We start from the raw sequence: 14,260 nt of genomic DNA, 5'->3' as shown, positions 1-14,260 counted from the left end.
AGATCAGTGGTAGCGCAAGCGAAAACTGACAACAAAACACAACCACACACAAACACACAAACACACACACACCAGATTAGCATGTTTTCTTTAGAAAGACACACTACCCCCCAAGCGCCCAAAAAAAAAAAAAAAAAAAAAAAAAAGGGAGAAAAAGACTGTTTATGTGATAGCAGAAATTTGGGAGGTTGTGACTTTTTAAGTAAAACGTGAAAAACTGAGAGTTAAGAGGTTCTCATTTAAGCTGCTGGGAAGGACCAGAGGAATCACTCAAGGCAGCAGGAGGAGAGGTAGAAGACCTGACGACACAGCATGAGGGCTGAAGAGATGCTTAGCTGGAGCCTCAGAGAGGCAGCAATTAGGAGCAATCAGTTGGGAGGTCTCCACTGCAGATTCCTGATTGGTCAGAGAAAGAACTGATTTCATCAGCAGAGTTCCAGTGAGTTTGGGAAAGGCAAAGCTTTTCATGAGAGCTTCTCGCTCTCCAGCCTTACCTCTGGCTTGAAAAGGAAAAGCAGAGGGGTTTCTCTGGCTGTTGTGGTGAGCCTCCTGGTGGTGAGCTGGCTTAAAGAATGAACGAACCTCAGCTGTGATGCTGTGAGTTCTATTCTCACTGAAAACCCACACATCCTGGCTAGTAAATAACTACACTAGCTGATCCATACAACTCAGAGAGAGCCAGTTATTATAAGCTTGGCTCAAACAGAACTGCTCGTCATTTTCATGAAGAACTAACACCTGGATACTCTTTAGAGGGCTGTTCATTGAAAGGAAAGTTCATTGAAAGAGCTGATAAAGGTTGTGTTCGAGTAGAGAAGAGAATTTCCCCAGCTGATGCTTCCCCTAGTCTAGCAGCAAGCAAAGAAGCCAATTGGTGGGTGGTGTAGATGTGCCAGAATGGACAAAAATGGACAAAAAACATGGAAGCCTGTAGGCTAGACTTACGAGTTACCCGTAACACGTGGGTTTTCTTTCCTCATGTGTCTCCATGTCAGGTTCCCATAAGTGTATGCCCAGAGTTATTGAGAACGTTGGTGTGACAGTGTGATCTAGGTTTATATGTGTATCATGATGTATTTTATTGTTTGTGCATTTATTTTAATATATTAGGATGCTAAATGTTATTTCTTTTACTTATTGTAAATAGTTGTGTTTAAAACTTAAAAGTATTATTGCTGTATATTTATTTCCTGGCTGTATAGATAGAAAACACATTGGATGGGGGCTGAAGAGCTAGAGTGGTCTGTAAGGGAAGTGTTCCATCAAGAGTCACCCCTTGGATGCTGAGAGAATTTGAAAGCAACTGTGTGGTGCTAGTCTCTCTGGGAACTTAGATCTGCTAAAGTAAGAGCAAGTTAGAGGAGCAAACCAAATTCAGAGAAAGAGTAGGAATGTTTTATACTCCACGTCGTTGGTCTCACTGTATGTCACCTGCCACATTCCATAGCAGAGGGCATTGGAACGGACCACACATCTCATTTTCTGGTGTTACATGCATGAAATTTGTGGCCCAGTGTACCATTCTTATTGAGGATTATCAATCTGGTGTAATCTCTTCCTTCTTCAAACGAAGAAATGAGGCCCAGAGGGTCTAAATAACTTTGTTTAAGGTTTTGTACCAAATTAGTGGCAGATGCAGGACTACTCTGAATCCTAATCCAGTGAAGAGAAAGTATGGTAATGCTGGTCATCTTGAAGTTGTATCTGTTTGGCTACCTCTGGGTCCTAGTTTCACAGTATACCAAAAGCTGGAGTCCTATTGAATGAAAATGAGGTAAAGTTTTGGAAGGCTACCTAAGACTAAAGTTTAGGCAATTTGATTTCAAAAACTCAAAATATCAAGCAAAACACACACACACACACACACACACACACACACACACACACATTCTCCTTTCCCAAACCAGTACCCAAACCCTTACCGAGTTAAAATTAATCCCAAAACAATTTTGATGGAAGAAATGAGGGTTGTTACTTACGATAGGCAAAGCAGCAACTTGGTAGGTAGATCTGGCTGGAAAACTACCTTTGAAAACTACAAGTAAAATAATTCAGCATGAAAAGAACTCTGATGAAACAAGACTATAAATATTTCACATACAGTAAGCAAGGTAACAAGGGCCTCAGAGAGCAAGGATTGTGGATACTGCCCCATTTGGAGGTTACATTAATATGTAAAATAGAAGGTTTCATGTTTTTATCTTTGATTGTTTTTTTATGCATAATTCTTTGCAACAATGAGGATTCACCCAATTCTCCTCTAAATTGGTATTATTCTTAAGCTGATTTCAGGTCTTTTGATCAACTTATATTCTCATTATTTTGCTTCTATTTAGAATTATTTTCATTAAACCCATGAGCTTGGAGTAAGGGGGTATAAAGAGAAACCTCCAGAAATTAAAAGCAAGCAGGTAAATGGTTCATATCACAGAATTAATAATTTTAATTAATTAATTATATTTTTAATTAATGAGGCTCAGAAAAATTTTAAAAAGGAAGATCACTAAGATTTCCAGAGAAATTTTGAAGATTAAGGAGTCTCCAATGCTGTAATCCATTTCTTAGGAAAGTAGATGAGAACAAGTAGATGTAAATAAAAAATAACTTACATTGCTTGTAGACATCATTAAAAAGATTGAAGTCATTTATGTCAGCCAGTAGAACAGTACTCTTTACCACTAAAGACACAGGGGCACAAGCTTATTAGACTCTAGAACTCAATGGGATAGATCCATCATACTTTGAACAAATCTGAGGACAATTGAATGATATTCTCCCACTAAAAATCCTTTCCTACTTTCAGACAAATTTCAGTTTATAATAAAACACTTGCAATCAAATCACTCACCATTACTGAAGTCACAGCCTCCAGCCTTGAGAATTTCTCCCACATTTAGAAGAGCCTGTTGGGACAAAGCACAAAGCAGAAGGTACCGACAATTTCTGTTTCCATTTCAACATAAATGTTCCAAGTTGTTAAGTTTTATAGATTGGAGAGATTGAAGAAACAGCTGTTTCTTCAAGAAGAGAAGTCTAATTCATTTCCCACACATTCTCAAATGCTTCAAGACAACAAATTATGTTCCTCTTAAGGATTTTCTTCTCCACCCACAGCATTCGTGGTTCCTTCGACCCATTCTCCTCAGATGGCATGGGTCAAAGCCCTTCACTCTCAAGGTTGCCCTCCTCTGAATACTCATTATCCAGGTTATCCTTCTTAAAATTTGGTGTCCAGTCCTGAACACGGTACTTCAGATACAGTCTGATCTGGGCAGCAAACTATTACCTTCCTAGTCCTAGACAAGCCTATGATCACATTAGCGTTTTTGGCTGCCATATTATACTGTTGAGTCACATTGTGCTTTACGAGATGCTGAACCCCAAAGATCTCTTTCAGATGAATTTCTGTCTAATCATAACTTTCCCATTTCCTACTTGTAAAGTTGATTTAAAAAAAAATACAACTGTTAAGACTACTTTTATCCCTATTAGATTTCATTTTGTTAGATTTGTTCTAACGTGTTAAGTTCTTCAAAACCTGGCCCCTTCCTAACTTTTTGGTTTTCTTATACTTTACTCTTATTCTAATATGCTATGATCCAGTTAATACTGGATCTTCACTGGATTCTTCTCCTTCCCAACTTCTCTAGATTTCCTTTAAGTTTAAGCTAAAATCCTGCAAGAAGCTTTTCCCAGTCCTCTTTGATCTTAGAGTCTTCCCTCTAGAATTACCCCCAGCTTATTTGTATATAATTGTTTGCACATTGCCTCCCCAATTAAACTTTCAGTTCCCTGAGAACAGGACCTATTTTTGCTTTTCTTTGTTTCCCTACCACTAAGCACAGTAGGGGCTTAATAAATGGTTATTGACTTGATATGGGTTTTTTTGGATATCATTCTTGTCATGCAACAAATTGGCTATTTCTCTCAGTCATTTGACAATTCGATAACATGCCATCCTTTTATCTAAGTTATTGATAAAAATTTTAATGGCACAGGGACAAGCACAGATACCTGTGTCTTCTTTCCAAATTGACTTTGAGTCCTCAATAATTATTCCTTAGATCCAGTCAACTACTTATGAATGCACTTGTCTACTCCATCTTGTCTCTTTCTCTTTCATAAGAATAGGATAAGGGATGTTATCTAGAGCAGTGGTTTTCAAACTTTTGCCTCCAAGGACCTGTTTACACTCTTAAAAATTAATGAGCCAACCCTATCCCCCCAAAGAGCTTTTGTCTATGTCTAAATATGTTATATTTATTGATATTTATCATATTAGAAATTAAACCATTTTAGCATTATTATGACTTATCCTTTCTCTAAACATTTTGAAATATGCTCCCCTAAAACCTATGGTGTTGTTAGACTATGCAGTTTTCCTATCCTATTTCCATTTAATTTTAAAATGGAAGGGTCACTTCTCCCAAGTTTCCTATTATTTTGATGATCAACTCAAGAAAAACAGTTTCCTTCACTAGTTTACTTTTTGAAGGGCAAAATTATTATTAAGGCAAGTCTAGAAATTTTTGTTGCTCTGCTGTTGCCAAAGAGAATTTCAGCAGACGTTTGGATAACTAAAGATCTGCCTTTACTACTATAACACTGCCATAGGAGATATGTGATCTGTGTCCTCACTTGCCTAGACTTTCTTTCCATTCAGGTGGTTTATAGCAGAGACTAATGACAACGTCTATTCTGTTTCTGCCTTTGTTGATTTTCACTCCAGAGCTTTCCATCAACTTCTTTCATTGTAGTTCTAACATTTGCTCATATGAATGTGTCTTCCTAATATAAAATGCTATACAATTTGTATAATATGTACATATATACATACAAATATATGCTATACAATGAACAGGCACCATTCTTTTATATTTCTTGTTTCTTCTGAATCAAGTATATCCTTCCAGAGCTATATTCTAGTCATTGTTCTCATCTAACTACATCTTAGTGACAAGTATGAAGTTAAATTTGCTCCCTTGCTTTGGGATCTCAAGTTCAACTTACCTGTTGTTACTTTGTGCTTATACTTAGGGCCTAAAGGAAAGCAATACAACTCTATTAATATCTGTGAAATCCAGAATTTATGGAATTCACTGAATTTTCCTACTCTTATAACAAGTAGCCCAGAGGAAAGAAATGCATGAGCCTGACCACTCATATGTAATAGCATGTCCCACACTATCCTCACCCTATCACTGTTATGTCTTGTATAGAAGTTTAGCATCGTGCTCTGGCCTTGCTTCTAGGTTCATAAATATGCTCATTGCTGTCTCAATATATCCTAATTCAAGTGATGCAGAACCCTGGGAGAGGTTTGTCCTGTCCATACCTCCCGCCCCCCCAATCCAGGTTTCCTTCAGGGAACAAAAAGAATGTGTCTCGGGGGTGGCTAGGTGGTACAGTGAATAGAGCACTGGCCCTAGAGTCAGGAGGACCTGAGTTCAAATCTGGCTTCAGACACTTAACACTTAACTAGCCGTGTGACCTTGGGCAAGTTACTTAACCCCAATTGCCCTCCAAAAAGCAAAAAAAAAAAAAAGATTGTGTCTCCCTTTCACTGATATTCAGTCAGTGTGCAACTAATCAGCAAAACTCAATCAGATGGTGGTGGATTAGGTGAGTACTGGAGAGAGAGTAGACCTAAAATTTTAGCAAAGTCTTCAACAAACTCCTTCATGTTCCTCTGATGGAGAAGAGGGAGAAATGCTGGGTAGCTGACAGTTTTTAGGGAGACTCAAAACAAGCTAAATGGCCATTGATAATTCTATTCAACTTGGAAGAACTCTGATGAAATCTCCTCAGATGCTGACCTTGGCTATGATCCAGTAAAACCCTACAAAGCCTGCTTATCTGATTTGTAGATGGCCTAAAGAGAGGTGGAAGTTGTGATCTTTTGCCTGGATAATGGAAGAATTATAGAGGACAAGAAAGCTATCTTCAAATATTTGAAAGGCTAATACATAGGAGAGGGATTCGACTTGTTCTGAGGGCTTGAGGGTAGAGGGCAGTAGCAAAGGGTGGAGGTAGCAGAGAGGAAGATTTGAGCAATTGCGAGGAAAAGCTTTCTAGCCCATCAGTGGGCTTCAGGAGGTAGGAAGTTCATTAGAGGTCTTCAAACAAATGTTGGCTAGCCCAATTATGGGATTTTTGTTTTGGTGTGGGCTGGATTAGATGACCATCCAACTCTGAGATTCTCTGATTCATATGGGAGCAGTGTGTTACAATGGAGAGAACATATTAGAGTCAACACTTTCACTCACCTCAAACTGAAAGTTAACATTTACTTCAATTATTTAAAAATATTATTTTAAAATTATTATTATTATTGGAGGGGGGAAGGCAAGGCAATTGGGATTACTGACTTGCCCAAGATCACACAGCTAGTAATTGTATCAAGTGTCTGAGGCCGAATTTGAATTCAGGTCCTCCTGACTCTAGCATCCACTGCATCACCTAGCTGCCTCAAAATTATTATTTTAAAGAACATTATTTGGAGGAGAAGGTCCAGGACACCAAAAAAGGTTAAGATACCTTGGAATGGATGACCTCTAAGATTCATTTCTGCTTTAAATTCTATGATTAGTTTCCTGTCCATTGAAGGAAAACACTGCAATTTTACCGCATTCATTGAACTTTTTTTTTCTCTGAAAGTCAAAAGAGCCTTTTACTATGGGTCAAATCCATGAATTCTGTCCCCTCTCAAACAATTTTCCATGTACTCTGCATATTTCTTGTATGTTCCTTGCTATTTACATATTATCACTTCCAGTGGAATGTGGGCTTCTTGAGGACAGTGTATGTTATTTCTTTTGTGTTTCTTTGTATCCCCAGCACTTCGCACAGAGTAGGTGTTTAATAAATGCTTGATGAGTGAGTGAATTACCACAATGATACTCACTGGACAGCCAAGTTGCTTTGCTGTAGTGGGATTCTCTCAAGAGGACAATACGCTAAAAAGCCTAGTCCTCATCTGCTAGGTCTAGCAAGGAAACATCCTCTGTGAAGGGGATGAATAATAAACAACAGCTTACATTTATATAGGGCTTTAAAGTTTACAAAGTCCTTCTCACAACAAACCTGTGAAGTAGTTGAAAAGAAGTGTATTTTTCCATTAGGGAAAATTTATCACCTATGTAGAGGCCAGGTAATATGGAAAAGGTGCTACCTTGGACTCAGGAAGGATCTGGGTTCTAAACCTGCCTAACACTTCACTAGCTGTGTGAACTTGGGCAACTGAGAGCACTGGATTTGGACCCAGTAAGACTTAGAGTGCGGGGCCTGGAGTCAGGAATATTCATCTTCCTGAGTTAAAATTCTACCTCAGACACTTACTGTGTGACCCTGGGCAAGTCATTTACTCCTGTTTGCCTCAGTTTCCTCAGATGTAAAATCAACAAGAGAAAGAAATGGCAAACTACTCTAGTATCTTTGCCAAAAAACAAACAAAAAACCGAAATGGGGGCCATAAAGAGTTGGACAGTACTGAAACAACTGAACAGCAGACTTGGGTTAAAATATGCCTCAGACTCTTACTGGTTGTGTGCCCTTGGACAAGATAATTAATCTCTCTGAGTTTCAATTTCCTAATCTGTAAAATGAAGGGGATTGGGTTCAATGCTCTCTAAATTCCCTTAAACCTCTAAATCTATGATCCTGTGACCTCTCTATGTCTCCCTTTACTCATCTGTAAAATGGGAATAATAATATATGTAGGATTTAACTGATTAGGTTGTTGTGAGGATCTGGTGAGAAAATGTATGTAGGGTGCTTTGTAAAAGTCAACTATGATTAAAAATTAAATTAAATCCAACAAGACTTATTAAGTGCTTTCTAAGTATAAGGTTAAGTATAAGTATGAGCTAGAGATGAAAAAGAAAACTCTCCTTGCCTGGGGGATAGAACATTTTTTTTTTTTTTTGCTTTTTGGAAGGGGGAAGGCAGGGCAATTGGGGTTAAGTGACTTGCCCAAAGTCAAGTGTCTGAGGCTGGATTTGAACTCAGGTCCTCCTGACTCCAGGACCGGTACTGTATTCATTGCGCCTCCTAGCTGCCCCAGAACATTTTCACAGATAGATAGATAGATAGATAGATAGAGGATTGTTTGGAGAGAGAAAGAAGGCACCAACAACTCCTAAGAGCTGGAAGGCTTCTTGTAGGAGGCAGCATCTGAGCTGAGCTTCTTGAAAAAAACTTGAAGGTTATATTAAGCAGTAACCACTTCCAATCTTCTGAGGTCTGGAACTATTTTAAGGGATAGCATGCTGATTTAGATGTTACTAGAAAGGCCTGCAGTTATTTGAGTACCAGAACAGTTTCAAGAGTTCAGCAGGGGTTCATCTTTGCTCTCCTACTGCCCCCCTACAATGTCTCCACCCCATCATCAGGTCCCTTTCTCAGGAGGGAGCAGCAGCCACAAGGAGAAAGAGAAAAGATAAAGCTTTTGTTCTCTGAAAGGACTTACAATAACAGATTCGCTAAAGTCTAAGCCAAAAATGAAATAAAACAAAACACAGTGTTGTAGGCATGGGCCATTGCCACGGAAGGCAGAAAGCCTGGAGATACTGAATCCACCTCTGTAATAATGTTTGGTGTAATGCAGCTTTCCACAGTGATTTCCCCAGGATCCCACAGCTGGCATAGGGCAGAGGCAGAGACTTTGAACCCAAGTCTTCCTTACTCCAAGGATGCTTAGGTCACCATTCATTACCCCATACAGTCATGAAAACTCAGCCCTCAAATCCCATACGCCCGTATGATTCCTAGACACTGGCAGTCCCTAATAAGTATAATTAAGGGGAGGTAGATTCTTTTGGGATTTCTTAACATATATCTAAAAGGGAAATTAACTATAGTTATTATATTTAATTATATCAGCTGGTCATAAGTATCAAACTTGGGACCACTCAATATAATTGAGTGTGATGGCACACTTCATATTAAGAATGCAGAGAAGGGGTTCCCAACTGGACAGGGGGTAATGATTTTTTCACCTGTTTAAATTCTTCTGCCAGCCCTCCTGACACAAGCTTTCCATTGGCATCACTACCAACTTGTCCAGAGACAAAGAGTGTCCGACCGATCAGCAAACCTTGACTAAAATTTGGAGAAATGTGAGAGAAAATGTTGAATCACTTCTGAGAACCTATGTAAAGAGAAATTCCATCTTTATGTGAGGACACACATTAATTATGTATTTTTAAATGACTAAAAAACAAAATTGAAAGCCATGTAATTAAAATGTTGAGCTTGACCCAGAGAAGAAAGGAGACAATTCATCTCCCTTCATCTTCCTATATGTAAGTGGGAGAACTATGAGTACAGAACATAGGTCTCAAATTTGACCTCAGGGCTGCCCCCACCAGATATAAAATGTAATTAGAAAATGTTTAACAAAATAAATAAAAATACAATATAACCTAGAAAATGTTGAACTGTGATTTTCTAAGTCAACATATGACTCTCTAGGATCTGTTTCTATTTGAGTTTGACCCATTAATATAAAATACTGCATACATTGTCAGACACTATTTGGTATATTGGTTATGCCAAACTTTTTCTCATTCTTTTTTATTCTTTGTTACAAGGAATGGATCCAGATCTGGGGAGGTGAGATAGGAGAGATCTATTTGGAAATAAAGGGGATATAACAACAAAAGAAATCAATATATTTTTTAAAAAGGTCCAAATGAATGCATGAAAGAATGAATGTTGTATACCCAGTAGGTGTTTAATAAATATTTGTTGAAGTATTTAAAAGTTTTAGCATTTCTTTTTCATAAATAAGGCTTGCTATTTAGAAGAGAAAGTGTATAAGAAGACTCAGTTCCACAGCACTTGTAACATAGTGCTAACTGGTTGACTAATAAAAAGCAGTCCCTTCATTTCATTGTTGATGTATCTGACTACAAGTCATTCCATTTTGGTTTTCTTGGCAAAGATATTGGAGAGGTTTTGTCAGATAAAAATCTGTTATGAAGAGAGTCTGAGGCACAGAGGTCTGAGAATAATCTGTTTATTAGCAAGGCTAGTAGTTGCCAATAATAGAGATCAGTAGATAGAGATCAATAATAGATCAATAGATCAAATATTGATCAATAGATCAATAATAGAGATCAATAGAGATCCTCAGGGACCAGAGACACACCTTATAATCAGAGCAGCTTTTTATAAAGTTTGGTGGTTACATAAGGTCCAGGGATGCAAACTAAATTAAGACTGTGATTGGTATATAAGAAACTGAAGGGGGGTGGCACACTGACTGGCAAAAGGGGTCTTTAGAGCCTATAGCAACAGGGAAAACACAGAGTTGAGTAACATCCTCTGAAAAGTCTCATGCTAAATACCACAACGTCAGAGGAAGTGCTGAGCAAAACATCTCCTGACCAAGTTGATTTATCCACCACACATATTCCTTATCTCTCTCAAGGAAACAGGACCAGTTTGTAGTCCTTAAGATTTAGGTATGTAAACTCTTACACACTACTACTAAGGCATATATATTAGTTGCAGTGATTAACTAAAAACTCTTGACAATCAATCAGTCATCAATAATCAATTTCACAGTTTGCTATTTCCTTCTCTAGATCATTTTATAGATGAGGAAATTGAGGCAAACAGGGTTAAATGACTTGTCTAGGGTCACAAAGCTAGTAAGTTTTTGAAGTCACTTTTGAACTCATGTTTTCCTGACTCCAGGTTCAGAGCTCTTACCCACTGTACCACCTAGATGCACTTCATTACTACATATGAAAGTTAACTGAATTTAGATTCTGCTTGCTTTGAACCTCATCAGCCTGACTCCAAATACCAACAAAACAGAATGCTAAGAATGCTAATAAGATTTCTAACAAGTTTATCGGCAGTGATGGGACTGCTTCCCAGAGTACACTATTAGTTCCTTATAAGCTAGCTAGTTATATGTGGATGAATGCACAAAGGAGTGATGGATGCCTCCTCTACCTTCTTCCCTAGTTCAGCCAGGTTAGAAAGAGACCGGGGGAAATTGTCCCTAGCTTTGAGATGAGGCAAATGGTTTGGAAAGTAGAGGACTCAATCCAATGTTGAGCTTGGGCAATAACTTTTGGACAGAAGTGCTGAGTATACAGAAAATGTGTTTACAACAGGAAAAGCTAATATATTTGCCCCCATCTGGTCCTGACCCCTAACCTTGGCAATGGTCAGTGACATTCAAGTAAGATATCCAATGAGATGTTTTTTTTCCCCTAACCATTCTTGTGATTTCATCTGTTTCCTTGGTATTTCTAATTAGAAGTAAGAGTAATAATACAATGATAGTGCCATTTATGTAGCTTAATCACTTAAAAGCAGAGGTAAACCCTGCCCACAACCATTCTGAGTGAAGCCAAACCAAATTAAAGAGTAATTTGGAAATTATTTAATGAAATGAATTAAAATAGAATAGACCATAGATAAAGTTAATATGCGGTTTTCTCAGTCAATATATGGCCTACAGGGATCTTTTTATACAGTTTAGTGGCCCCATTTCTATTTTAGTTTAATACCACTGCTCTGAGACACTTTCCTCACAATAACTCTGAGGAAGGTATAATTATTGTTATATGGATCATAGAACAGCATAATTTACAAAGAATCAAATGGAGGGCAACCCAAAAAAGCAATGGAGAGACACATGGTAAGTATAAATAAGTTGTAGCATATTACCAACAATGATTTGGATGCAAAGAATGGTAGAAAAGACATCATTATGAGAAGGGATGATAGATGGATGGCCAGAAGGCTCCACTGATACCTCTGAGATGTTAGGAGAAAGGTCTCAAGAAAATTAGGTGGACCTACTTTAGAGAACTGATGAGAGGACATTGATGGCTTGCACTTGCACTGTTGAAGGAAATGCCAAATTAACAAGCTCATAGATTCATCAGAATACTTGCCTTCTTGTGTATGACTAAAGCAAAGGAAGTGGGCAAACTAGATGTTCACTCATTGGGGAACGGTTAAACAAATTATGGTACAAAGAAGTATGTGAATCAAGGAAAGTGATATACACAATGATTCCAATAACATAAATAGAAGGAAGAGCAGCAATAGAACAAGGAAATGGACACTGAATGCTTTGTAATTATAATGACAAAGCTTGGTTGCAATGAAGATATGAGAAAGTATTTCCTTCCCTTCTGTGCATAGGTGAGGAGCTATTAATGTAGAACACTGAATATACTGGCCCAGCTTGATTGATGTGTTGGTTAGCTTTACATATTTATTTTTGTTTGTTTTAATTAACTGCTTCTTCCTCCCTCCCCCCCCCCCCCCCATGGCTTTCTGGGTGTTTGGGAGAAGGAAAATATATTGGTAAATGAATGTGATGTAAAAACAAAAGATATCAATATATTTTTTTTCCTGAAACAGGAGGTAAACGCTGGAGGAAGGGCAGGGTGTAACAATGGTATCCACAAAATACTAAAAAAAAACAAACAAACCCACACCTGTGGTACAATGAAGTAAACTCATCAAGGAAAGCAGTATAAACTGACTCCAACAGCTACACAAAGTAATATTCATAGAAATAATGATGATGATCATTATAATCACTCTCCACATTTAAAGATGAGAAAATTGAGATTCAGAAAATTAAGGGATGTGCCCAATCATAGAGCTAGTAAGTATCAATGCCAGTGCTCAAGTCTTTTGACTCAAGACCCATGCTCTGCCTCTAAGCACTGTATATCTATGTTCACATTTTCTTGTCAACTCTAGAGCCAAAAAATAGTGTTAGGTTGCACATTATGACTTTTTTTTAATACAAGGGATTTCCAGTTGTTCTGGTTATTCCACTCTAGACGCCTATTTGTTTATTTCTTAATCTTTAGAAACTTGGATCCACCTATAATAAACTAATTAATTGTCAATTATTTCCCTTAAAACTTCTCTAATGCAGAACATTATTCTCTGCAAAATGGGGAAGATGATATCCAATCCAACCTAATCAGCATTTGTTAAGCACCTATCATATGCAACCCTAGGTGATAAAAGTTGGTTGTTGTCCTTTCTTCTTCAAGAGGATCAAATGAAATCACTATGCTAAAGTCAAATTTTAGTGTGTCCAACCCGGGCTGATCACACCAATACCAGCAGAATGCTCTACCGCAGGTCAGGCACAAATAGTCCCTGTGAACATTTGGGGTGGATACTCCAAATTTATGCAACCTAGGTTTCCTTTCTAGGTTTCCAATTCTGCTTTGCTCATAGAGTAAGGCACCTTCTCTGATGTGCACACGCCATGCTGAACGGTCCTGTGCCAGTGTCTCCCATGTCACACAATCAAACAAGACGTAAAGGAAAGGAGTTCCAACCCGCAGAAGCTTCCATTCTACTCTCTAGGTGAACTAGACTTTATTTGAAAGTAACTTGTTGCCATTTTCATGCCTCTGAAGACACAAACTTCAGACACGCACAAAAAAACAAAGGCAAGAAACAATTGGAAGGTTATAAAAACGGAATTCCGTTTTTTATTAAGTGTTATAAATGTTTCCTTGTCCGCATTTAGGCAGAAGTTCCTAGCTTCCTTTGTAGAACCAACCATGCTATTTGGAATTGGTGCAGGAGCAGGTTACTAAAAATCAAAAAGAAAGTGAACTGATTTTGCATGCCAGGTGCAGTCCCCGTTCTCATGGACTCACCTCAACAGCATAATTAAAGGCTTACACCCGACTTAACCCTAACACGTTGTAAACTAAAACAGTGATTCTTATTTCTAAGCTGATATTCATAAGCAAATGTATTGTTATTATTAGCGAATGAATTAATTATTATTTTTACCTGTAGGGGCCGATGGCTTGTGCTATCGTTTTTGGGGTGAGTACTTTTTTCATTGAGGAAGTCATGACGATTTGTATAATTCCCTCTCTGCAGTTCTACGTGTCTATGTCCTGCACCGGTGCAACTCGTGACAGCAAAAAATAACCTTCGGATTTTTGCTCTTCTGGAAAAGTAACGGGCTTGGTTAAGGCACTTGCACTAGGAGAGTGTCTCGCACAGAATTCTGGGAATTGTAGTCTCATGTCGTTCAATGTACACATGCGCATTTGCTCAATGAAAGCTCTGATGAGGCGGTGGTTGCCTAGTGAGCGGAGAGCTTGAGCTCTTGGGTCTATTACTTGTATCTTCCCGGTTTCTGCTTGCGTGTTCAGAAGGAAGTATTTCATTTCCTGCCTAATATATAGTTATGTATGTGTTGGTTGTTCAACTAGGGCTGTTTAACAGACTGGTGTGTAAA

General features: G+C 38.2%; 1 protein-coding gene across 3 annotated transcripts in view; it reads right to left on the bottom strand.

The window, feature by feature from the left end:
* RIDA (reactive intermediate imine deaminase A homolog) overlaps positions 1-14,031 on the bottom strand; it is a 17,582-nt gene extending 3,551 nt beyond the window's left edge. Inside the window, exons 1-6 of one of the 3 annotated variants that reach the window (XM_069080926.1) lie at positions 13,804-14,031; positions 8,997-9,099; positions 2,849-2,903; positions 2,610-2,678; positions 1,980-2,035; positions 495-560 (exon numbers count right to left, since the gene is read on the bottom strand). In XM_069080926.1, the coding sequence (XP_068937027.1) occupies positions 495-560; positions 1,980-2,035; positions 2,610-2,678; positions 2,849-2,903; positions 8,997-9,099; positions 13,804-13,868 (414 nt within the window). In that variant the 5' untranslated portion in view covers positions 13,869-14,031. The remainder of the gene's footprint in view (positions 1-494; positions 561-1,979; positions 2,036-2,609; positions 2,679-2,848; positions 2,904-8,996; positions 9,100-13,803) is intronic. The other 2 variants (XM_069080927.1, XM_069080928.1) reach the window with 2 other exon arrangements.
* Positions 14,032-14,260: the final 229 nt, after the last annotated feature.

The sequence above is a fragment of the Petaurus breviceps genome, unplaced genomic scaffold (assembly GCF_028583685.1).
Source record: "Petaurus breviceps papuanus isolate PSGF00001 unplaced genomic scaffold, PetGlider_PUasm1.0 98, whole genome shotgun sequence".
NCBI classification, from domain to species: Eukaryota; Metazoa; Chordata; class Mammalia; order Diprotodontia; family Petauridae; genus Petaurus; species Petaurus breviceps.
Note: the sequence above shows the minus strand (reverse complement) of the source record. Positions and strands in the feature narration are given on the sequence as shown.